The sequence below is a fragment of the Kwoniella mangroviensis genome (assembly GCF_000507465.2).
Source record: "Kwoniella mangroviensis CBS 8507 chromosome 1 map unlocalized Ctg01, whole genome shotgun sequence".
Classification (NCBI taxonomy): domain Eukaryota; kingdom Fungi; phylum Basidiomycota; class Tremellomycetes; order Tremellales; family Cryptococcaceae; genus Kwoniella; species Kwoniella mangrovensis.
The window spans coordinates 147,826-172,467 of record NW_027062533.1 but is presented as its reverse complement, the minus strand read 5'-3'; the positions used below and the strand labels follow the sequence as shown (position 1 = coordinate 172,467).

The window sequence follows — 24,642 nt, the reverse complement described above, 5'->3', positions numbered from 1 at the left end:
TACGTGCATATAAACCGCGACATGTCCAGTACATACACTGCTATACAGGCGAGATAGCAGCTGACATCGACAATACCTTCTCAGCACAGATGCTTCCTAATGAGCAGCCTCATCAAATTCATGGTTGTCCTTTCTTCTTATCCCAATATTCTTTCCTAATAACGCTCATCTCATTCCACAATCCATCATTCATCTTTCTGGAGTACATGTTCGACTTGACTACATCATTCATTGTCTCTGAATTGTACCCTATCGTCAATCCAGCCGAGGTAAACAAACCTACTATCTTCATCATGGATCTAGCCAACGAAGAGAGGTGTTCCAGGTCTAATTGAATTTGATGTTCGAATTGACCTCCATTAATATCAGGGGGGTAGAGTATGTGTAAGTTGAATTCACTAAACATATGAAATTCTCCTGGATTGTACGGTTCGCCTAGCTCCTCAGGATCAAATGATTTATCTGGATCATCCTCCAACTGGATTTGTTGGTGATCTCCCACAGAGGCAGGGTACCTTCTCACACAGAGTTTAAATATCCTCAAACATCCGAGTTTCTTCCATGGCATCTTGACCAAAAAGTCCCTTAGACATATCTGAGTATTCTCATGAGTTATGTTTATCCAGATGTTCAAGTTTGTAACAGTTGGCGAGACTAGATCTAGCAGTTCGAAAAGATCTTCATCACTTGATTTGAGTAATATCGTTTTCGGTGTACCCAATCCCATCTCCTTCACTTCTTTGAGTGCTTCAAGGATAATTCGATTTGGTACGGGAAAGTCAATCGATATGCCTTCCAAGGGACTATCCAATTCTTTCACTCTATCCAGCAAGGCTCGTTTCCATTCTTCCCCTCTATTTTGATCCTCACCGAAATCCTTGGTGTACGCATTCAATGTCAAACGTTTGACTTGTTTCCACAACTTGGGTATGCCGGGTCTTCCCTTCGGCACCTCCTGACTGTTCTTAGTGAGATGTTCAGCATGTGGATAAGAGTAAGTGTATTCAGGAGTCGATTGGGGATCGCCAGAGGTAGATTGCCGAGTAAGAATATCGTGGTAACGTTTGATAAGGGTCGCATTGGTGAAAGAGGATAGAAGGGAAGACCATTTGGCAACTTGGATGGTACGTGTGAGGTTCGATAGATCAACGGCTCTTACGCATCCGAGATAGAGGTTGAGTCGTTCCTATAAATTTTGAAAATGTATGACCAGAATTCAGCTTATGCACAGATTGAGTAAGTCATAGAAATCAGGTGGGTGAGGAGGAGCAGATTAAGCAGCTCACCTCATTTTCACACCTCTTCACCAATTTGTGATAATTCTGATAATCAAAATCCCTATACAAGGATTCCGCACCTCCTTCTAAGAACAATTTGGATACTCTAAGTAACGGAGCCAGTAGTTTTTGATGAATATCATGGAAAATCAGATACCGAAGATACGGATTGGAGAATACTTGGCTGATGACGTCGATGTTAGGGGTGGTCCGTCGGGAGCTGGATGACATTCTGGTGTATCTACGTATAGCGGAAGAAGAACTCCACAAGTTGGGAGAAGCCTCATGTATGATTCACAGGTCCTACATCCTGACGGGGCCAGTAAAGATAGATAGGGATAGTCGGAGTGGAACTGGAGATGAAACGAGCACAAGTAGTGGAGTCTGAAACGCGGAGAAAAAGAGCCGGTCCATCGGTGTGATTGGCATGTTCGAGGCGATACTCACACGCCATTTGGTGAAGCTCGGCTTGCCAATCCTTGGAGAATTTGTACTCTAGTCGTCCTACCTCCTTTTCACTAGATTTGTTGCATCAGGAATTATGATGCCCAATGTTTCATGAACATGAAGAAGGCCTTGTTAGTACTGCAAATCGTCATCGGATCAGTCTTCAAAGGATCAGCAATAGAAGTGGCTTCTTGCAACATGTTCAGGTCCCCTTCCCTCCGTTGCTTAGCCATTGTCTTCGAGGTATATGCAGCTCCACAGGCCTTTTGAGAGTCAGTTGCTGATAAAAGGTCTAGTCGTATTCTTCAACACCACTTGATCAACAGTCACACCCTAGGGAATCAAGAAAAGACAAACTACCTCCACTCATTGTGGATCGCTCAAGCATAGATGAATAGACCAACAATCAAAGTCTGAAAAGTGTGCCTCGCCACCTGTAAGCTGTTCCGATATATGTAGAACCAGTCTTACAAGGAAGCTAATGGTCGTATATATATCTCCTTGATATGTAGTCACACGGGGTGGAGAGACACCACGCATCTACACTCAACTTTGAAGGAGGATCCCAAATTGTGAGTCAATCAGCACTACAATCACAAGTAGAAGAACAGGATAGGTCAGTGACAAGCTCTAATGAGGATTGGATCCTGTACATATCGCAGCATCAGCAAAAGACCCTTTATTCTGTCGGGTGTCTGTAAATGTTCCAGTTGCCCTACCAAGTCTGTCTCCTTGGACAGCACATACCACTTTAAGCATTACAACGGCGCCAGACGATTGCCAAACTCGTTTAGAACGGACAACTTCTATCATTCCCGAAGTTCAGAGTGCATTTCCTGTGCGGATAGGAGTGAACATCAAGGGCCGAGGATAACATACAGAGAGCTCGGTATGAAATACATTGGTCTGTCACCTACAAGTGCCAATGAGAGACGATTGAAGGAAGGTGAGTAAGGGATTTATCGATACTTCCCATACTGTTCAGTAAATGCAGATAACGATATCGTGCTGTATCTTCAACTCATATAGTCTTCCAGCATGACTTCACACCAGCCTTCATGTATCACCTCAAATCCAGGCTATCTAATGCATCAGAATCAGCTTCATCCCCTACACAAGGCACAAAGCGATCAACTGCTAATGTCGATGATTCGTGGAATCCTGAAACCCATGGGGATCCCACTTCTACTGGTAGTGGAGGAACTTCCACTATCGACTCTGATCTCAAAGGGGCATCCCCCCCGAAGATGTAGAAATGACCGACCTCAGCCGAGAGAGCAAAGGGAGGAAGCGGGATTCACAGAGTGATTCGCAGATCTGGTGTTAAGCCATCCCTTGCATATCTTTCTTTTATGCACTTTGCTTCGACCGTTCCTTCTTTTGCGCCTGTGGCGATTGGTTTCTGATGTCGCCACTCTTCAGGTTCTCGTTGAAACAGAACAATAGAGCAGCAGGAGGTTGCGCCGCGCAGTATATACACTGCACAAAGACTTCTTTGATATAGGAAGTGATGTATTTAAATCTCAACTAGTTAATTGAGTTCCGAGCTGCTATCGTCTTCTATTTATTTATGCGGTCGTACCTGTGTTTACCTTCTCTCGAATCAGCCTGCTAAGCTCATTCGAAAAAAAGGTATTCAAGACACGACTATGCTCCGCATCATAGCGTAGACTGGCTTTGGATCCGGCGGTATCGCTCCATGATGAGATAGTCGGTCGCGGTCCACCAAGATGTGAGAGATCGCGTGGGTCCAGCAACGGAAACATACGTATCGCCAAGCGTCGTAAGAATGTCGCATACGTCGATACTTGATCAGGTTTGTCCAAGGGATGGTCGTTTGGGAACGTCAAGCGGAATTTGGTATTTCCGAGAAATCGTAGAGGAAGTTCATCTTGACTGATGGTCAAGTCCGGTAACTTTACACTGGAGATGTGGGCGAAGTCTGGTAATGTCAATCGTATACACAGCTTCTCCAGATGCCTGAGCTTGATAATATTGTTCGAGTTGAGTAATTCTAAAATTGGTATATACGTAGTGTCGAATGATTCAGATTGAACATCCAGGTCTTTCACACTTTCTGGTATGTGTTCAAGGTAATCAATGACTTCCTCGTCGTACTGTATGAAAGAGAAAGTCTGGAGAGCTTCGCATCCATACGTCCTCAATTCTTGTAAGGTCTGGCGCATCACTGCAGTGGGAAGTGCTATATCAATATCCAAAGTTTTCAGTTGACCTTCTAAAGCCTTCACCCTCGTAGATAAAACATCCTTGAACACTCTCCCTCTCTCTTCGATACCTGGAATTGTCGTCTCGCCACTAATCGTAATATGAAGAATTGGTCGAAGGATCCAATCTTTCGGTATGAAGTTGGGATAACGAAGTCTCGGATGAGGTTCGCCAAGTACGATGGTATCGGTGTATTCGGATTCGTAGATGAATTTACCAAGTTCAGTAGATCGATATAAGGTATTATCTCCTCGGGATATACTTTCGACATTAGGTAAATCAGTTAGGATCTTTCCCCATCGAGCGGGCTGAGGTGGTCTACCCCGAGAATAGAGATCGATTTGCCTGACTGCATCAAAATAGATATCCATTCTTTCCTATCGGTGATCATGGAAGGCATCAGCTAACAGTCTTGGTTAGAGCAGAGTTTCAACATGAATAGGGAAGGGGTACCTACTTTCGGGCAAGTCTCTAAGGTAGCAGAGTAGACCTGGTGGGGTATCTTCCGGTATGCCCCACTATGGGCGATGATAATTTTGAAATAGAATCGACTGGCTCGAAATAGTCTGAAGATGTCTTCCTTGCCTAGATGAAATAAGATGGCTTCACATAGATGAGGGATCGACCACACCATCTCGGCACTTTTGCCGTTTGATACTGATATCTTATTCTCATCATTCTCATCAACGGCAAGGGTGTCACAAGTGATAGGAGAGGCAGGAGGGGATCTGAAGAACAGTGAGTCAGTCAGGGGACCTCATCCTACAAGTATAGAACATGAACTTGCGGTGGGGTATGAGGTGAAGCAATGACAGGTTCAACATCGTACTCATAATCCAAAGGGGAATAGCCCAAGAATGGGAAAGTCATATTCGGCAGACTTCAAGAGTTTGTGGCGTATCGCTTGGTAGAGTCACAAGTACTGTATAGGTGTCTTGACAATGAAGGGGAAAGATTTCACTTTTTCAAGAGGTTTCAAGGACAAGAAGTCAAAGAAGGAAGATCCGAAGCAAATCCGATAGACGTGAGGGGTTCAGGTCAATCAATGATGACTTGTGGCGAAGGAGGACCGTGCGCATCATGCAGCATAGTGATGGCCTTCATCTGTGAGAGTGTATCTACCTTACGGAGATGGGCTTTGTAATCGTATCATGATTCTGTAGAGGTATGTTCAGTAATGAATCAGGACTTAGGGATCGGTCTACTTAAGATGTGAAATGCATGTTGAGAGTGACATATTGAAGATATTGTATATACTGAGCATACAGTACTGTATGAGCATATCAAGTGGCATTTCAGCCATTGCACCATCGTCAAGCATTTGAGCCCTGCTGTGATTGCTCGTAGATAGCTACTTCCGTTCTTTGCAGACCATCCCTGAACTTCGAAAAGAAAATTGAAGAGCTGAAATTGTGGGCTTTGGAGTCGTAGTAGAGTTGGCTGAGCTCCTTGTTACCTATTTCGGGCATATGTGGATTCGCAAACTGCCCCTCGGAATTAGACCTCGAACATTGATCAGTAATTCGATGAACTTCGGTGACTGAGTTGTCTCCTTGATGTCTATAGTTAACGCAGTCGAACGCGACGGGGATACGGATACTCGAAGAGGGACAAGAAGGATCATCATGAAATCCTGCCAAGGCTTGATTTCCGCTATTTCAAAAGTATCGCATGACCGCAAAGGTAAGGTCCAAATTTCCACAAAGGTTTAGGTAGTCAGCAATAAAGCTTGACAATGGTACAGTAATATGAGTGCATAGCAGCTTACTGGTATCCACTTCCAATTGTACGGGCATATTGCCAAGCTTCTTTGGGATTGTTAGTGTAGTCCGACATGATTATCGCAATTGAATCGTTGTGTGGGGTTATGAAGATAGTAGGTATTATGGGAATCAAATGACAAATATACAGTCTGTTCAGATCGCAAGTCATCTATTTATATCTTACATTCTGAGAACTGTATGTACAGAGTCGGCTCGAATGGCTTGCGTGCCAGGCTTTCTCGCCCCATGCTTCTAGCTGAAGAAGGTGGGATAAAAGGGTGAAGTCTAGGCTCCAGAGCAGTACTTCTGAAGCTCTTCCTTTCACCTGCCGCTTTTATTGATTGTCGCCTTATGAAGCGAATCTCTGCTGTAGCGAGAAGATGCACATATAAAGGATTCGTTCAATTCTCCGCAGTTCTGACAATTACGAAGGTGAGTCAGCATTGATTTTACAGCATAGACAGTCTGAAGAGATGATGACGTTAATCAGGAGTGCATGAAGCGTTCTTTTCTACATTTGTACATCTAATGATATGATACATCTGTACATTTGATAAATATTGGTTCTACAATCATACGAAGACGTGATTGTTTTTCTTCTAACGATATGTTCTAGGCGAGTGACGTATCGTGGATAAGTATTTCGGCGATGTGACCGAATCATACCAGTTAAGCCTCAGAATGACTCGATATCGAAAGCAGAATCAAGGTGATCCTCTAGCCACCCCCTTATTTGACTCATCACCATCGTAACCCTTCGTATCCTACGCTATTGTCAACCCTTATTCCCCATTAGGATCCATTGCTTCGGCATCGGGTTCATCGACAATAGCTTCTTCAGGTGGTCTTTCCGTCGTCTCAAAACCTAATACACTTTCTCTTATCTCCTGAGGTGTGGTTGGCACCGACTGTTGCTGCTGTTGATCAGATTCTATGTGCTCATCGTGATCCTTTTCCAATCCTTCATGCTGCTGTTGATGAAGTGTATTTGAATCTCTTATCTTATTCGTTTCAGCCAATTGATCCGCTTCCATAGCTGCTCCAGCTTCCAACTCTTCTATTGTCAAACTCGATTTTCTCGATCTTTCACCTTCTGGCGATTTTACACCCTCATCCTCCTTTCCCTCTTCTATTATGTCCTGATCGCCTAAAGCTGGCAGTTTGAGATCTTGTGATATATTTAGGAGATCTCTTAATGCTTTATTCTCCTCTTCTAATCGTAATATCTCCATTTCTCTCTCTAATGCCCAATCTGATTGTCCTTCGGTACCGTTATATCCCCCACTTTGACCCGGTATAAATCCTGGGAAATGTACAGGTTTATTGGGAGCTTTGGGGAATGGCTTCAAGTTCGATATAGTCGATTTCGGTGACGAAGATATTTCAGATATTGTTGCAGGGTGATTAACGAGATTTAGTAAACCCGGTAAGTTTGCCAAGTCATTATCTGAATCTTCACCACCCATCGAACGTAATGCTGATCTCAACAGCGTCGATAATCGAGTGAGAAGTAAGGATAGGGATGTGGAATCGTGGAGTTGGGCGGATGAATGGGCTGTTTGTAATGTCTGGAGCAACGAGGTGTAGTAGGAGTGTAAGGATAGATCATGTTGCTGTGAGGAGTGCTGTCAATGATACTAGTTTAGCATGATTTCGACACGGCTCCTAGAGACTGGTGCGATGATACATAGATGGCATTGGAGGTGAAGATACTCACAGCTATACCTCTAAATTTGCCCATAACCGTTTCCAACGTCTGCTCGTACTCTTTCAGCAGAGCATTCAGCTGCTTGTTTTCATGTTGCAGCTGCTGATTCTCGGTGACTAAATGTGAAGAGAACGCTTCGAGCTCCGATTGAAATTCCTCTACATATGAAGCGGTATTCAGCTCGGTAAACAAGGACTCAAATGGGCATGGCGAGCATGTTTCAACATACCATTCGATATATCCAGGTTGAACCTCCTCAGTGGAAAACCAGTGCCCACATGTGCCGCTTGGCCTTTGACATTGTCCGATCTCGACTTGAGTTGAGTTACCAGAGCTCGATTCTGCGCCAGTTGGTCTGTTTTGTTCAAGGTTTAAGTGAGCAAATGACCATGAAAGGAATCGAGATATCCAGATCCACACCCATGTTGAGCGAGTACATACCTGATAATTCCCCTACCAAACACCACAGTCGTGACAATTCGTCTTCTATGTCCATCATCGAGCGAGCCATGTTGATAGCTTTTGAGTGTCAGTGTCAGTGTCAGTGTCAGTGGTAGTGGTAGTGGTAGTGATAGTGGTGGGTAGTGTCTGTATGATGTACATGTATAGGTTGAATAGCAGCAATCGCTAGATGTAGCTACATGACGCGCACTGTTCGCACTGTTCGCACTGTTCGCTCCGGTTCACTGGACTGATACATCAACTGAACGGAATCAAATATTCCCTACTAGAGTTCGGCTCAAGATGAATACCGAAGGTTCACTCTTGATTTCACTCGTCACTCATTGCATCCACCAAAGTAACTTATCGTTCATCCTTCCTCTCAAAAGCTGTATATCTAGTGATCAGTCAATACCATCGAGGAAGGCGGACTTCTGGGAGGGGAACAAGGAATATCGTAGAATCCCCGCGGTCCAGTCTGTCACACATCTCCACGCCACACAGATCCCCCTCTTCATCCTGATGATACCCACACCTTCACCATGAACACCGTCCAAGGTCTGCAGACCGCTCTCCGACTATCTACCTCGGAAAAGATCAAAGACCGTACTCAAGGGATAGAGCTGGTCAGAGAGATATTCAGTAACAGGGAAAACCTGAATGCTTTCGGAGAAACAGCTAGGAAAGAAGGTGGTGCAGCATGGATAGCGTTCTATCAATGTCTGTTCCAGACGGTAGTGATGGAAAAGAAGCTGGTTGTAAAACCTGGTGCTGCATCTACAGGTGAGTCAATAGTCGTCATGTACAAGCCATTCAGCTGACTTGACTTGCTATAGCCGACAAACGACTAGCTGATGCTATTTCCCTCATTCGATGGATGGCCGAAAGGACAGTTCATATGATCTCGAAGAAACCTTTTCTGGTACTGTTTAATCATATGACAAGGTTGTTGGTGTTCTCGAATCAGATATTCCCTCCTGCGGCTTTAGATTACACCAAAGCCCTGCGGACGCTGTTGAGCTATCCACCTCATTTGGAAAGTCTCGATCAAACAAGCTGGAAGATACTGATGAACATATGTTGGTCAGCTGTACTAGGAGATGAAGTAGTTATAGATGATACTGCTTGGGAAGATGGAGAAAGTGTGGAAGACGAAGAAGAAGTAAACGGAGGGATGGATATCGACGGGTACTCCACTCAAGTTGGATCCTCGAGGCGAAGCGGGCGATCTACGATATCACAAATTAATACCGAACTTCTCACACTCGTTCCGATACTTCTCTCGTCATCGACAGCACCTCTTGTACCGCCTTTACCGTCAAAGGACAACCTGAGTGCCTCAATCGAAAGACCTGGCTATACCCTTTTACTCAAGATACATCGGTTTCTCAATCAATACTTTACCGAGACCTCGGCACACCTATCAGTATTTCGTTCACTCAATATACTATTGACAGAACTCGAATTGAACTGTCGGGATGACACCCTCTCAGCGGGACTAAAACTACTTCCTCAGCTTGTCTCGCTGTGGGGTACCAGAAACAAAGCTTTGAGAGAGCAGGTGTTGATAGCTATTCGCATATTACTACCGTTTGTCACCCATAAAACTCTGGTGGAGAGTAAACATGCGACAGGAGTCAGAGATACGCTGGAGAAGCTTATGGATGGTCTTTCGAGAGAAACAATCAACAAATGGGGGATAGATGCCCTAGACATCGGTGTTTTGAGGTTAAAATCGTCGGGATCCAAGCGAGGACCATTCGAACTACGATGTATAGGAGCTGGGTTTGACTTCAATCATGAACATGCTATGACCTGGGCAGTGTTGGAGCTTTATACGGATGCATCTCTTCATGTAAGTCTGGTTCATCTAACTATGATGACAGTTTGGCTGATACGACGACGCAGTTATACGAATCAGATTCACTCTCACATCCAGCAACTCCTACTCGGAACGGTGCGCCCTCGAAGCGTCGGAGGACCGAGAACTATATCAATTCTCTCATCTCTTCCGCTCGATTAGGTACAGTCAAGAATCGTCTTCTGGCCTTACAAGTCATCATTTTCCTCTGCGACAGACATATCAGTAAACTCCACGACGAGGCCCAGCTGGAAATACGGCGCACAATGCTGGATTTACTAGATGAAGACGACGAACAGCTTCAATCATGGGCCTTTGTGGGATTATCTATCCTTGCAAAGATATCGCATGAATATCTCCAAGACGATCAGATGGAGAGCAAGTATTCCCTCGATTCACCTTCTTCACGACTGGCTCAAAGGAAATCCGAAGAGACAGATTGGAAGAAGGTATGGTCTCATGCCATCCGTAAATCATCGAATTCCAATGTTTGTCGAGCTGCATGTCACGCAGCGTATACGCTCCTTCAGGTCGATAAATTGGATTCGGCTCAAGCTATCAAGGATATCCACTCTTTACTTCGAAATGTTGATATTCAAGGTCCAGTATTCCCTTACGACTCGGTCTGTGCCTTACTCTCTATCGCGCTCGAAATGGCAAAATCGGACGTACGACTGTACTCCTTGGGACTGGAAAATAAGGTCCTGAGCTGGTTAGAAAAATGTGGTCTCACAGAGGGTCCCAGAGGGACTTCGAGGAAGGAACAACAAACCCCAGCGGATATCGTTCGTCTTCTTGCGTCGATAGCTGGATTTCGTCATCATCCCCTTCGCGAGATCACCATCGACGAGGTTTTACCTGATGCTGCGATCGTTGATCGGATATTGGAAGAAACCAAGACTAAACCTATACGAGATTTCCTTCTCTACGGCACTTTCCCAAAAAAACCAATGAAAGACGGTGACACCGGTCAGTCGACGGAGTCATATGCGCAGGCGCTCTCCTCAGAATCCCTCGCTTATCTCAAGGGACGAGGAAGGCGGATTTCAATATTTCTTTCGTCTACGCTATCAGCTCTGGCTACGGACTGGGAAAGCATCAAAGGAGCAGCCGTTCCTGCTGAAAGAATCAGGAGATGCGTGGATCTCATAGTCATCGCCTTATCCTTCCAAGCTACTATACAGCTCAACGGAAGTGTTCCCGATTCCGATTGTATCCATTCAGCTATTCGACTTTTGACGGCTATTCAACCAACTTTCCTCTCAAACGGGTACAGCATCCCTGCCCAGCACCTGATCTGGAGAGGTCTTGAACCGCTCGTCAACTCAGCAGTCATACAGGAGGACGCATGGCAGTTATTGATACAGCCAGACACACAATCCGGTATCAGACAAGACCTTCTTCCGGCTTACCGATACGATACGCAAATGACATCTCATGTGGGTGACAGAAACAATGTGAACGAATCGAAGGCAGAATCTGGACCTGGACCGTCTCAAACGCTTGGTCTTCCCAGTCAAATACCCCCAAGTGGAAGCTATAATTTCCCGCCCACACCTATAACACCGGTTCAGTCTATACTCAATCGGCCTGCACCACATCGTTTGGTCGATCAGATATGGTTATTGCCCACGGTAAGTTGATCATATAGGTTTGCGATGTTGTAACTGTTTTTGACCCTTTAATTCGTCTCTTCTATAGGTGTCCGCCGCTTTCAAGGACATCTTCAGCCTTTGCTTGCAACTCGTCAGCAATCTGAACTCCTCCTCCGCCTACACCAACGGCAACAGTGTACCTGCTCCCGGTGATATTGACGACGACGACTTCGGCGAGATCAGGAATGTCGAAACCGATGCCATGCCGCTCTCTAAAGAGGCTATAGAATGTCAGCGCACTTCAGCTTCTTTGCTCAACACAGCTATCGCATTGAGATTGAAAGGCTATATGCTGGTATCCAACCTACAAAGACCATATAAAGATCCTCAGCTGGTAAATGCTCTGTTGGTAACGGAAGGATCGAGATTTCTGGAGATCGGAAAAGCCCTATGTGTCGCTGTCAACAACAGGTGGCTTCGCTTAGGCGGAGATGCTGTTGAGCTAGTAATGGACGCTCTAGAAGAAATGCTTAGGTCTTATGCGTATTCTAGAGATACAGGCCTGTTGAATTTATGCTTGATATTCATTAGATGTTCCATGCCAGTATGGTTGGACGTTGATGGACTCAAGTCGGATGTCGGAGAAAGAGTAATACATCTAGTCTGCTACTTCGCTTCAAGAATTGATAAAGGGACCATCACCTCTTGGAAAGTCAAGATGGGAATGCTACGCTTCTTAGAAGAGTTCTTACATTGCGATTTAGCCAAGGACTTGTGGTTACAAGGCATGCAGGATCACGTCGAAACGGATGAAGAAGCGGACAATTCTGATCCTTTAGCTTACTTATCTGGATCATTACTGGATGTCGACGCGAGAGTGAGGCTTAGAGCTGTCACTTCGGCTTCTTCAGTCTTTTATCGAGCTATTCTACCTCTAAATCGACATTTTGCGTTCTACTTTCAAGTGTTGAATAAACAGCCTGGGGACGACAAGCATTTCGATTCTTTCGTATCTCATACTCTATGGAAGCTGAACTGCTGTATTGCGACCGCTCAACAAAGATCAGCAGCGGTATTTCATCTTTACGAGATTCCTTCTATCACCTCGGCCTACAACGGTCATCTTCAATCCGGATTGAAGGCGGTTTCTAGTCGACTCGGACTATCTTCCATATCAGAGCTATATCTCCCGTGTGCGATAGTCATCATTCGAAGCCAATTACTTGGTAATCAGCTGGCCATGAAGATCCCTCATCGATTATACGGATTTCCTACCAGGAAGGCTTACTCTCAAGCCTGCTTGCAACAAGTGGGGCCATTCATGCTAGCGGAAGGGTATATCGATTTTTACACATCAGCTTGTGAAGCTTCTGGGATCTGTGTTGAAGATAGTATCGACCAAGCTTTCGCTTCGACAGCTGCTATAGTGTACTCTAAAGCTTTCAACCCTGACACCGCTGCCAAACAATCCGTCCAAGATGTTATGGAGCTTCTAAGCAACCTGCCCGGAGGCGATACTAAGAAAGGGCTTAATAAAAGGCTAGAAGCATCAATCGATAGAATAGCAGCGCATCTCTGGGAGTTGTTAGATCTTCAACTTTCCACAAATGAAATCGCGGTTATTCTCAACGAAATGACATCTGACCAATCAGCCGGGAGTCTATACTTGGAATTGATGACGAATGATACGCTTCCGATCGGCAACACAGCTATAGACCCTTTCGCTGCTGCTCAGAATATCATCGCCGCTTATCAGTACCTGAGGAAACAGCATTCCTCCCTCTCAACCGTCAAAATGGTCTTCAACGCAATCATTCGACTTACAAGCAGAATAAACGATGTGTTCCTCGTAAGTGAACAACGAAGATCCTTGCGGTCTCTCTCGCTACTTGTAGTTCTGCACCCGGAAGAGTTTCAACATCCGACTATCTTACAAGCATTTCTCAGAGAGATGCTCGCTATCTTACCTCAACCTGATATTTGCGGGATCGCTTTGTCACTGGTCGCATGGGGATTTAGGCAGCTCAACGCGTTCAAAGGCTCCATATCAAGTTTGACTGATCTGTTTGTCCAACTTGGCTCCGCTCGAATCGCTTTAAGTGAAACTTCACAGTTGGGGAGAGAAGTGGGAGATGGACTGGAGGACTGGATAATCCAAAGTGCTCGAATATGGACAGACAACGAGAATACTAAAGTAGCCTTCCAGACGGCTCTGGCATTATGGCCTGAAACACTTCGAGGGAAGATGACAGAACCGTATTCCCCTTTTTATACTGATTTAGTGAACCTGAGCAAAAGTAGAACAATGAAGGATGCTGGAGAGCTGTGTAAACAGTATTTACGAGTCATCAAAACAGGTACGAGACCTGAGGCTATCGAAACCTTCGTCCAGTCCCTCTTTTGGCATCTGAAAGGCAAACTCATGGAGAATTCGGATATGGATGGTATCAATGCTTTCTTAGAGATACTCTACCTGGCAAATGGTCAGATTCGGGTACCACCTCTAGATTCGATGAAACTTTTCTCGAGCTACAAGAACAGTAACCTCACCATCAGCTCGAGTAAGCAGATCAAGGATCCCGAGGCTACTTTGCGCTCTTCAATAGTGCAGGAAGTTGCTCGACTCATAGACGAGCCCAGCCATCAGACTAGGTCAATGGCTTATAGAGCTTTACAAGGGATGTTACCGATGATCGAAGATTTAGTATCCTCGTCTTTTTTACCACCCAATGTACTCGGTCAGATATCGGCGCTTACTCCCATCCACATTCCAGCTCAGAACGGTGACGACTTAGCATTGGACGAATGTATAAATCAGATTGCATGGATCAAGCATTCAAGATCAGCTGATCATTGGTGTCGAGAATTAGTCAAAATACTCTGCCAGGTCGTGTCAACCGATGATCGATTTTATCAATCGCTCCAACCACTTCTCAACTCATCTACCGTCTCATTAAGATTCTTGCTTCCCCACCTGATTCAAGCTTCCTTGACGTGTGGAGCATCCACTCATCCCGAAATAACCTTACAACGATCAAAAATTCTCTCGGCGCATTTCAGCATGGTCATTCAGTGGCCATCAGCTAGCTTAGGTACGATACACTCGATCATCGACACGATACTCCATCTAAGACATTTCCAACCACATTATCGAAATGGAGAATTGGCATATAATGCTTGGTTGGAGATTGATTATGTCCTGCTCAGTGAGGCTGCGGTGAAGTGCGGTGCGTATGCTACGGCTTTGTTGTTTTTGGAGCTGGCCGGGGATCAAGAAGGAAAGGGGTTCGAGGAAGGTGATAAGAGGATTCAGAAGGTGAGTTAGCATCTGTCCTTTTGATCATCAGAACCTCCCTACTTGGGCTATCGTCAATCGTTCCTGATGACACCATGATCTTGGTGGGATTGCACTGATCGGGTATTCTTAGATTATGTACGAAATATATAGTAATGTCGAAGATCCCGATGGTTTCTACGGTATCCAAAATCACGACGTGCGAGATGCCCTTCTCCGGAGATTAGAGCACGAAGGACAATCTCAAAGGGCTTTCGGCTGGAACGGAGCATTTATCGAAACTGCTTCCAGCAACACCTCCAACACCTTCTTGCCGGCTTTACATAATCTGCATTCCTTTGGATTTAATCGCTTAGCAAGCTCGATGACTCATCAGACTGGACAAGAAGGTGTTGATGAAGATCCATTTTTCTTTGAATTAGCTTGGAGGACAGGTGATTGGGATTTACCGATGGGTGAACAGCTTTCAAGAACGCCTCAAGGTAGTCTCTATTCTGCATTACGAGCTGTTCATAGAGAAAGAAATACACAAGCTGCTCTAAAGATAGTCAACGAGTCTATCAAGGTCGAGGTAGACCGCTTAAGTGGTTTAGGGATGGAAAGAATGGCTCAGATCAAGAAAACCACTACAGATCTACTCTGCTTGAGAGAAGCGGCACATTGGTTGGATAATGATTTTCAGTCATCGCTCGAGAACGCTTCGAATAATGCTGGGGGCATTGCTCAGGTACCTGTATTCGCTAATGTTGATAGATCATTCGAGTAAGTCAGTCATTTGTGACATGAGATGAGTTGATTGCTGACGTGATACCCAGCTTCACCAATGCCGAACGTCTAACAGCAACTCAATTATCCCTTCTTGACTCGGGACGGCAGAGAGAAAGTAAAAACACGTTGGGTGATTTGCTTAGTCCGAAAGCTGAACTTCTCGCTTCTCTCCAGAAGACATGTCATCTCCGACTTGCTGAAATGGCCAAAAATGATGATAATATCCAAGCTTCTGTCAATGCTATCACGGCGGTCCAACAACTGGAAATGGGTAGAACACCTTCGGACGAAGCTCAAGATGCGTTCAGTCAAGTTTTATGGGCTCAGAACGAACATGGTCTGGCAATCCAACATGCTCGAGATCTAGTACATGAAGCGCAGAGTAGGAAACCTGCTAATCCCGGTAGACTGGCAGTGCTTTATGGTAGAATTGTGAGTTGATCCTCACTCATATATTCTTGTTGATACGTGTGTCGGGAATCGGATTGACTGATAAGTTGTTTGGAATTTAGGCTCATTGGACCGATCTAGCTAAACTCAAAGCTGCTACCGAAATCAAAAGTATATTTGATGATGCTTGGAAGCTAGCGTTTCATAGCAAAATACCCAATGCGGAACAAGCTAAAATCTATTACGAATATGCATGTTTCGCCGATGATCATTATACCAACTTGTCCAAATCATCTGAACTCGAAAGGCTCAAGTCGTATCGCGAGAGAAGAGCCCAGGAATCACATATTCTAGGATCGTCAAAATCAAGCTCAAGGAGAGAAAGCTCCTCGAAACCTTCCAAAGCTGCCCAAGAGGATGAAGAAGATGAGAGAGCCATCAAAGGGTTGGAGAGCGAACTATTAGCATACATCAAGATGGCTTTGCGAATGTACGCTCAAGCATTGGCTTTATCGGATGCCCATGATGACTCTATCACCCAACTGGTTTCATTATGGCTGCAGCACGATGAGAGCGAAGAGATCAATGATTCTTTCAAAGGGACATTGAATCGTATACCATCATATAAATTCGTTTTCCTTGGACCTCAACTAGCGGCCAGATTATATCGACCCACTACACCTACCAAGTTTAATGCGAATCTGAACGGGCTATTGCTGAAGATGAGTAAAGAACATCCTTATCATATTTTATATCAGGTCATAACGCTAGCTCATGGAGTATCACCTCCGAGCTCGGCAAGGAGGAAATCTACCGATGCTGAGAACCAAGGACGTGGACCGGCGGCATTAGAAATCCTGAATGTGCTGGCTGGGTCGAAAGATACTCTGGCGCACCAAGCTGCGAAACAGATGAAGATCTTCGTGGTGGCATCGGTGAATTGGTCAAGATATGAAGAGAGATCTCAATCTCAATCTTCCTCTGATAATGGTGGTGGAAGTAGGAAACCGAAAGCCGGTTCTCAATATAATTTACCAACAAATTGTCCTCTTAAACATTTGACCAATTTACGTATACCCATTGCGACGAGCTCTATACCCATCGATAAAAGTCTGGCATATATGGATATTCCCACTCTGGAGAGGTACGGGTCGACGTATATGATTGCTGGTGGTGTACATAGACCCAAGATTATGAGGGTGTATGATACGAATAAAAAGCAGCATCAGCAGCTGGTAAGTGATAACACATTCAATCTCTGGAGCCTTCTTCCATACGGTAAAAATACAAGTATGTGCTGATCGCTCGTTTCCTTCTCACAGTTCAAAGCGGATGATGAAGTACGACAAGATGCAGTGATGGAACAAGTATTCACCAAGACCAATGATCTCCTCACCAGAGATAGACAGGCGAAAGCGAGGAATCTAAGATTCAGAACATACAATGTCGTACCTCTCCCCGAGAGAACCGGTATCATCGAGTTCGTGGAGGGTACAAGAGGGATTGGAGAGTGGTTGAAACCTGCTCATATGAAGTGAGTCTGAGTTCATCTCGTCCTGTACATGATTAAGAAAGGGTGGTCTATTGATGATTTGCGATTTGTGATCTTGACAGGTATCGACAAGGAATGGACATTTCCCCCGCAGAATTCCAAGCGAAGATATCTAAGATCCAAGATCGAGATCCGAAATCTGCCGACTTACCGAAGAAGTATCAAGAGTGTATGACCCAATTCAAACCTGTCTTAAGGCATTTCTTCGTTGAGAAACATAAGGATCCAATGGCATGGTTCACCATGAGATTGAATTATGCAAGATCAGTAGCGGTGACTAGTATAGTGGGCTGGATGGTGGGGCTGGGTGATAGACATTGTAGTAATATTTTGATTGATCAGGTGACGGGGGAGTTGGTGCATATTGATTTTGGGATTGTCTTCGAGGATGTGAGTGGGCCGGAGTGGGCTGATTCTAACAACTGCTGACATCAGCTGATTGTGTTCAACTGTCTATAGGGTCGAAAACTTCGTATACCCGAAAAAGTTCCGTTCCGACTAACGAACGATATCGTCGATGGACTCGGTATATCAGGTATAGAAGGAACTTTCCGACGATGTTCCGAACATACCCTTAGAGTGCTACGTACTTCGTCATCACTTATTCTAACGGTGTTAGAAGTGTTTAAGAACGATCCTTTATATGCCTGGGCAGGTGATCCAGATAAATTACAAAGAGCTCAAGGAGGGTTGGCATTACCCATTGGAGAGTTGATAATGCACGATGCGAATGTGAAAGAAAAGGCTGATAGGGTGTTGAATAAGATTAAGAATAAATTGGGAACGGGGTTGAGCGTAGAATATACGGTCAATATGCTCATTCAGGAGGCTAGGGATGTAGAGCATTTGGCGAGGATATATCATGGTGAGTTATCCTCAACAACTAAACTTGGTGTATACTCGGTGTCAGAAAGGTTTCACCATGCTGATGATCACTTATGGTGATAGGTTGGGCGGCATGGTTCTAAGTTTGAAACCACTGCGGTGTAAATGTATATGTCTCAAAATCACATGTGTTGTATTTCATGGGAGTGTTTGTATACTAGCAATTTCAATCATCGTCGTTAGGATATCCAGCACGCTATGCAGTACCCGTTATATATGATCATATTTTTCTAATAAATAGTAGTCACGATCTTACCGATCATTCATTATTTTATATAACATGCATCGATCACGAATCTATTGTATCGTTCTTCCCTTCAACCTACATGGTCTCGCTCTATGTACTGATAGCGACATTACCACCACCACCTCCGCCTGTGCCCTCCAAGGCACCCACTGCATCTTCGGCTGTACCTCCCAGTTCCATATCTCGAAGTAATGAATCTAATTCTGTTGGTCGGTAGATCTTCGATAAAGGTTGTTTCGTCGTGGGGTTAAGAGTCATCGTTGCGAATTCCACTGTATAATCCAATCCAGAACATGGTATATCAGTGTCATTACCCCTCATGGGAGTAGAATATAGTGTAGACTGGGGTAACCTGAGAAAAAGGCCACTTACATTTCTCACTACTCAATTTGGTACTATCCATAGTTTTACTCATGACTTTCAAACATAATGATTTAGCTTCTTCCAAGCTTAATTCCTCTTTATAATCCTGTTTCAACAGACTGGTAGCGGAAGAATGATTCGATCCTATACATGTAGCTTTCCAACCTGAGTAATTACCCGATGGGTCGGATTGATATAGTTGGAAACCGTAGATTGGGTCCCAACCCATGTAAAGTAAGGCTACACCGAAGGGACGAAGACCTAAAGACAACAAAGAGATTAGCATGGTATTATTTATTTGAAACTATCAAATTGATCAAGTAGGTATACAGGAAATGGACATTGGAGTTTCACAAGACTGAAAACGACTTGCTCACCTCCAAACTGTGTATAACCCTGTTTCATATCGCATAATCTCTGAACCAGCATCTCCACGGGGATATCCTCGTCGTAAGTGAATAAATGTTTTTGAGCGCTATTTCTAGCAAAGTTCACCAAGGAGTTGGCATCGGACGTGATACCTGCTAAACCAGCTAGGATATTACTGCGGGTGTCAAATACGTTTAATCAGCTTGGTCCGTATCGTTCAAACGAAGCACGGTCAGGAAGCTAATGCATAACGGAAAGGATCCACTTACTTGTTCAATAAGAAGATCTTCTCTCCTCCACCTCCCATCCACGCTTCTGTACCTTCACCTCCCATCTTTTCTCCTCCTGGTGCGAGTGATAGATCAAGTAATTTACCCGTCACTTTCTACAATCCCATGAAACATGTCAGCTAGACTTCCCGAAAGACGAACGAGAGCATTTGCTAGCTTACCTTCTCAGCTGCCATGGCTATTCCCTCTTTGGATAATACAGCTAAGACTGTACCTGCGTGAGAGATTGCTTCCATCGCATACTCGACTATAATGATTGTCAGCTGTTACCAGGGATTGGTCATGTACAGAGTTTATAGCTTACCCTGGAAGAGACGACCTATAAATAATAAAAGTCAGCTTCAATGTCCTGCAGGATTCACAATAGTAGAGAAAAGCTTACCTTCCGGTGAGAAGATGGTTGTTCGACCTATAAACATCATCACATCGTTAGTATAACTCCATAAAGACAACCTTCGGATTGATATAGACAGTAACATACTATCGTATCTTCGAGCCTGAATGTTTTGACATGTCAGCTATGTTCTACGATTTTGCCATAATCGTTGCCAGACAGCTAGCTTACCATTATGTCTGTATTTTGTCGGAGACGATGGAGAGTATATTGTGCGATGATCTCCTATGATCAATTCGAGGTTGGAGGTTCAACGTTGACGATGATGATGCATCGATGGATGGATGGACTGACCAGCGAAGGACAGGACGCGTGTTGCGGGGCATCCCAGGGTGATGTGGCATACCAAACCCACCTCTTTATCAGCTGGAGATGCGGCTAAACTCCATCGTGCTGCAATGGACCGTGCCTTTCATTGAACGGGCTGATAACTTATATGATAAGATCAGACGCGACAACAAATGATCATGAGCGACTACGGGTAGATGTCAAGTATCGAGGGATGAGAAGAGATAAAAAATAGCCAGCAAAAGTATCAGCGATCAATCTAGTAGCATCTCCCGCCGGTCATCTCTCGCCCTTCGCCTTCGCCATGTCCATCACGCCTCGAGAGGCCGAAGCATATGAGCTTCCTTCTCTCCGAGCTGAATCCAGTTCCAAGGGATATGACGAAGGGGAAGAGATCAGCCAGGAGGATGCAAGGCTACTTGGTAGCTCAAATGAGATCAAGGATGGGGGAGCAGAAGGCATAGAAGACGATACAGCTACGTACAGAAGAGCGGTAGAAGACGAAGAGATCATAGGGAAAGGAAGCAATATAGAAACTTTGATAGCCCGTGTCAGTTTACCATGTCATTGTACTCTCAAAGAGTGTGTCCAAACTAATTTGCAGTATAATATAGACCGTACCATCAACAGATGACCCTACACTTCCCACATTGACTCTGCGAGTCTTGGTCCTCGGATCGACCTTCTGCATCTTGGGAGCATGTTCATCGATGGTATTCTACTTCAAATCGAATGCGCCTCAATTCTCCCAGTATTTCGTTATATTAGCTACATACCCTCTTGGACATGTACTGGCTAATGAGAAGATAGTACCTAGGGAGAAGAGGATCTTTGGATGGGAGCTGAACCCTGGTAGATTCAGCATCAAGGAGGCGATTCTGGTCAGGTATGTATTAGCTGGCGGAAAACTAAAATGTAATCGCATAGCTAATTGCTGATTGCTTATATGTTTAGTGTATTGAGCTCATCCGGAGCTGCCGCTGCTTATGCGGCTGATATACTGGCAATCATGGACTTGTACTATGATACACCCGTCGGACGGTTACCTTCGATATTATTGCTATTAACTACACAATGCATTGGATTTGGGCTGGCAGGTGAGTTGAACATACTATCGGCACGAGTTAGCTACTGATATACCAACTATTATAGGGATGCTACAGAATCTTCTCGTCAATCCTCCAGCAATGTACTGGCCTTCAACCCTAGTCACCGTCCAACTATTTACCACACTTTACTCATCAACCTCTACCGCCCTATCAACCGCTGCTCAAGCCATGACAACCAAGAGATTACGTGTATTCATGATAATCTTCCTTATCACATTCATCTATCAATTTTTACCCTTTTTGCTGTTCCCTACATTAACATCAGTATCGGTATTGTGTCTGATGGACAACGAATCATGGTGGATGAGGACATTGGGAAGTGGATACTCTGGACTTGGCGTGGCCAATTGGAGTTTCGATTGGAGTAGTATTGGTTCTTCTGGACCTTTGTATACTCCCTACTGGGCTTTGGGAAATTACTTTGGTGGTTTGGCAGGGATGATATGGGTAGTAAGTTATTCTACGCTTGTCTCCTTTTGGGAACAGAGTATAAATAAATTAGCTTATATCAAAATTGTGATAGATCATGCCTCTAATCCTCATCACCAATTTCTGGTCAGCGAGATCGTTCCCTTCACCCGTTTCTGCAGGTCTATACAATTCGACATTCCAGAAATTTGACGTGACATCAATATTGAAACCTGATTTGTCGTTAGATGAAGTAGCTTATGAAACCGCAAAGCCATTATTGCTTACTCCATACTTGTAAGCTAACCAGTATAACATTGTTGAATCATGTGGCTTAGCTGATGGCTTCTTTAGTGCTATCACATACGGGTTGAGTTTTGCTGCCCTGTCAAGTGTGTTGGTACATGTATGGCTATGGCACCGAGATGAGATCAAAGAAGGTCAGCTGAACGTTTCGTGCATCTTGAAGTAGTCGAGCTGACATGTCTCGTACTTAGCTTTATCGAAACGCGGTCATGATCTGAATGATGTTCATAAGTAAGTTGAAGTCTTCACCTGAAAAGGAGCGGAAATAAATACAGCTAACACTATTCGAAGCAAGCTCATGCGATCGTATCTTCCCGTACCTTCATCCTGGTATGTCGGCTTGTTGGGGGTAAATTTCGGTGCAGCAGGTCGGCTCACTCTCGCATGTAAACATGAGTCAAAGCTGATAGTGGTACTAGTGATACTTGTCAAGACTACTCCACTTCAGATGCCTATCTGGGCTCTGGTACTGGCCATGGCTATAGCTACGGTGAGCTTGTCGAGCGTCCCTTTTATACGGGTCTAGCTGACATGTGGTTTTGTGTAGATTTTCTTGGTGCCGTAAGTAAGCTGGATTGTTTACAGGTATCGCACAGCTCACAAATGATGTAGTGTTGGGATCGTAGCGGCTGTCAGTAACACGCAGATAGGCTTGGTGAGCTACATTCATTCATCGCATATGTGACTAGCTGATAGTGTTTTCAAAGAATGTTTTGACCGAGTTGTGAGTGTTTACCGAATAAATGGGGAAGACCCAACTCCTGACAGATACCGCAGCGTTGCTGGAGTTCTCATGCCTGGGAAACCAATTGGAAAGTGAGTGAGAAACACTATATCATAATCTTCTTCTTCTGTCGTACTGACACAATGCAAAGTGTGACCTTCAAATGCTACGGATGTAAGCTATTACTGAGCCTAATGAGCTAGTTTTGACAGCTTACAATTTTGCATTCCGCGCAGATATGGCTATGTCACAAGCTCTGGCTCTCACATCCGATCTGAAACTCGGCTGGTACACTTCCATACCGCCTCGAGAGATGTTCGCGTGTCAGATACTGGGTACGGTCCTAGGTGCTTTGGCGAATTGTGAGCTGTTTTTTCATACCATAAATGGTCTCCTCTAAAGCCCCTGCAGACGTCACTCTCGAGTCCGTACTGGAGTCCAAACGACCTTTCCTCAATGGCTCGGTGGTCGACCCAACAGGTCAATGGACGGGTAGAGCCCCAGCTATATTCTACTCCGCATCAATCATATGGGGTGCAGTAGCCCCAGCGAAATTCTTCAGCGGAGGATATGAAGTGCTGTATCTCGGCTTCTTGATAGGTGCCATCGTACCTTTAGCTTGTTGGTGGGGACATAAGAGGTGGCCTGGATATAAGCTGAACAAAGTCAGTTGGTCGGCTATAGTGGAAGAGAGACATAACTGATCTTTGAATATAGGTTGTGTTTCCAATCATATGTAGCGGCGCTACAATTGTACCACAATAGTCAGTGAGATGTCGACCTTCGACGCCTGACATGGAAGATATCTTAGCGCGATGATATAACTCATGTCAGGATATCAAGCTGATTACATGATGTTTCTCTTAGCCCAACAAATATCATCCTCACATCGATGATTGTCGCTGTCCTGTCGAACTCATATTTCGCCAAGAAATATCCCAAGACACACGGTAAATACATATACGTAATTTCATCTGCTCTAGATGCTGGCACCTCCATCACTGCCTTGACGATATATGTTCTTTTCGGAGGGGTGATATGGACGTGGAATGGTCCGGAATGGTGGGGTAATGCAAGGGGAGATACGGAACATTGCGTCCCAGGGACTTGAGAGAGGGCTAGATTGCATCCATGCATGATGATCATCAAGTAGAAATAATGTATTGGTTCATATTTGTCTATTGCAACTAAACCGCCAAGTGCCACCACCTTGATCCTTTCACCTTGGCATCAACGGATGAAGGAACGGAAGAAACACATCAATTTCCACTAACTTGCTACCCCGGGGATACACATTGCCCTTGAAAGACGTATGCTGTATGACTCGCTTCCGAGTCCGTCTGCTCTGGATTGAACTGTGCTCATTATTCGAATCAAGGGCATGGCAAAAGGCACAACCATGTTGACGCCCTGCGGGTGTTAAGGGAATGATGTACTGCAGATTACATAAACAATGGCATTGTTCTAGATGGCATGCCTAAATGCAACAAAGCAACTTACAGGGTGATGCCCGGTCCGAGCGTACATAATCACAATCATCACCCCTTCCATACAACCCCTTCTCGCGTGCACTTTTGACCGCACATTCATAAGCATAGCATACACTCTCGTACTCACTCTATCCATTCTCTTGCATGTTGCATATAGTAGAGCTCGCCTCCCAACAAACCTCAACAGCAAAACCCACGACGAGACGACCGTATCGACACACTGCATATATCCGAGGATCGAAATGAGGCAAAGTGCATTGTAGAATCGGATTCACAATTCACAATTCACAATTCACAATCCACAATTCACAATTCACGACTGACGAACACCCACCAAAATACCAAAAAAAACCAAACCACGTCAACCACTAGAATCCTTTTAACAGCGGATCACAGCACATCGCCAATTCATACCAATAACAATTGCTGCACATCACCACCGCTTC

The 24,642-nt window shown here is 44.7% G+C and overlaps 7 protein-coding genes across 7 annotated transcripts; 3 read left to right on the top strand and 4 right to left on the bottom strand.

The window, feature by feature from the left end:
• Window positions 1–118: 118 nt before the first annotated feature.
• Window positions 119–1,508, bottom strand: I203_100058 (uncharacterized protein; the record flags this gene model as incomplete). The annotated part of the gene is made up of 2 exons (XM_019151212.1): window positions 119–1,186; window positions 1,287–1,508. The coding sequence occupies 2 exons, from the start codon at window positions 1,506–1,508 to the stop codon at window positions 119–121; spliced, it is 1,290 nt and encodes a 429-aa protein (XP_018999537.1).
• Window positions 1,509–2,615: 1,107 nt separating this feature from the next.
• On the top strand, window positions 2,616–2,977 carry I203_100057 (uncharacterized protein; the record flags this gene model as incomplete). Its single annotated transcript, XM_019151213.1, has 2 exons — window positions 2,616–2,670; window positions 2,754–2,977. The coding sequence occupies 2 exons, from the start codon at window positions 2,616–2,618 to the stop codon at window positions 2,975–2,977; spliced, it is 279 nt and encodes a 92-aa protein (XP_018999538.1).
• A 315-nt stretch (window positions 2,978–3,292) lies between these two features.
• On the bottom strand, window positions 3,293–4,820 carry I203_100056 (uncharacterized protein; the record flags this gene model as incomplete). Its single annotated transcript, XM_065516562.1, has 3 exons — window positions 3,293–4,327; window positions 4,408–4,678; window positions 4,738–4,820. The coding sequence occupies 3 exons, from the start codon at window positions 4,818–4,820 to the stop codon at window positions 3,293–3,295; spliced, it is 1,389 nt and encodes a 462-aa protein (XP_065373380.1).
• A 1,675-nt stretch (window positions 4,821–6,495) lies between these two features.
• On the bottom strand, window positions 6,496–7,932 carry I203_100055 (uncharacterized protein; the record flags this gene model as incomplete). Its single annotated transcript, XM_019151215.1, has 4 exons — window positions 6,496–7,338; window positions 7,431–7,579; window positions 7,651–7,776; window positions 7,863–7,932. 4 exons carry the CDS (start codon window positions 7,930–7,932, stop codon window positions 6,496–6,498), a joined length of 1,188 nt encoding a protein of 395 aa, XP_018999540.1.
• Window positions 7,933–8,404: 472 nt separating this feature from the next.
• On the top strand, window positions 8,405–18,291 carry I203_100054 (uncharacterized protein; the record flags this gene model as incomplete). Its single annotated transcript, XM_019151216.1, has 11 exons — window positions 8,405–8,645; window positions 8,699–9,717; window positions 9,771–11,357; window positions 11,425–14,634; window positions 14,747–15,375; window positions 15,429–15,813; window positions 15,894–17,006; window positions 17,094–17,305; window positions 17,386–17,713; window positions 17,783–18,188; window positions 18,272–18,291. The coding sequence occupies 11 exons, from the start codon at window positions 8,405–8,407 to the stop codon at window positions 18,289–18,291; spliced, it is 9,150 nt and encodes a 3,049-aa protein (XP_018999541.1).
• Window positions 18,292–18,545: 254 nt separating this feature from the next.
• On the bottom strand, window positions 18,546–19,713 carry I203_100053 (uncharacterized protein; the record flags this gene model as incomplete). Its single annotated transcript, XM_019151217.2, has 5 exons — window positions 18,546–18,727; window positions 18,828–19,079; window positions 19,196–19,362; window positions 19,457–19,572; window positions 19,639–19,713. The coding sequence occupies 5 exons, from the start codon at window positions 19,711–19,713 to the stop codon at window positions 18,546–18,548; spliced, it is 792 nt and encodes a 263-aa protein (XP_018999542.2).
• A 750-nt stretch (window positions 19,714–20,463) lies between these two features.
• On the top strand, window positions 20,464–23,817 carry I203_100052 (OPT family small oligopeptide transporter; the record flags this gene model as incomplete). Its single annotated transcript, XM_065516561.1, has 18 exons — window positions 20,464–20,709; window positions 20,774–21,045; window positions 21,114–21,256; window positions 21,312–21,718; window positions 21,792–21,973; window positions 22,031–22,116; window positions 22,174–22,213; window positions 22,274–22,350; window positions 22,402–22,472; window positions 22,530–22,543; window positions 22,595–22,637; window positions 22,690–22,706; window positions 22,760–22,798; window positions 22,858–22,880; window positions 22,943–23,068; window positions 23,118–23,371; window positions 23,424–23,470; window positions 23,574–23,817. 18 exons carry the CDS (start codon window positions 20,464–20,466, stop codon window positions 23,815–23,817), a joined length of 2,331 nt encoding a protein of 776 aa, XP_065373379.1.
• Between the last annotated feature and the right edge of the window lie 825 nt (window positions 23,818–24,642).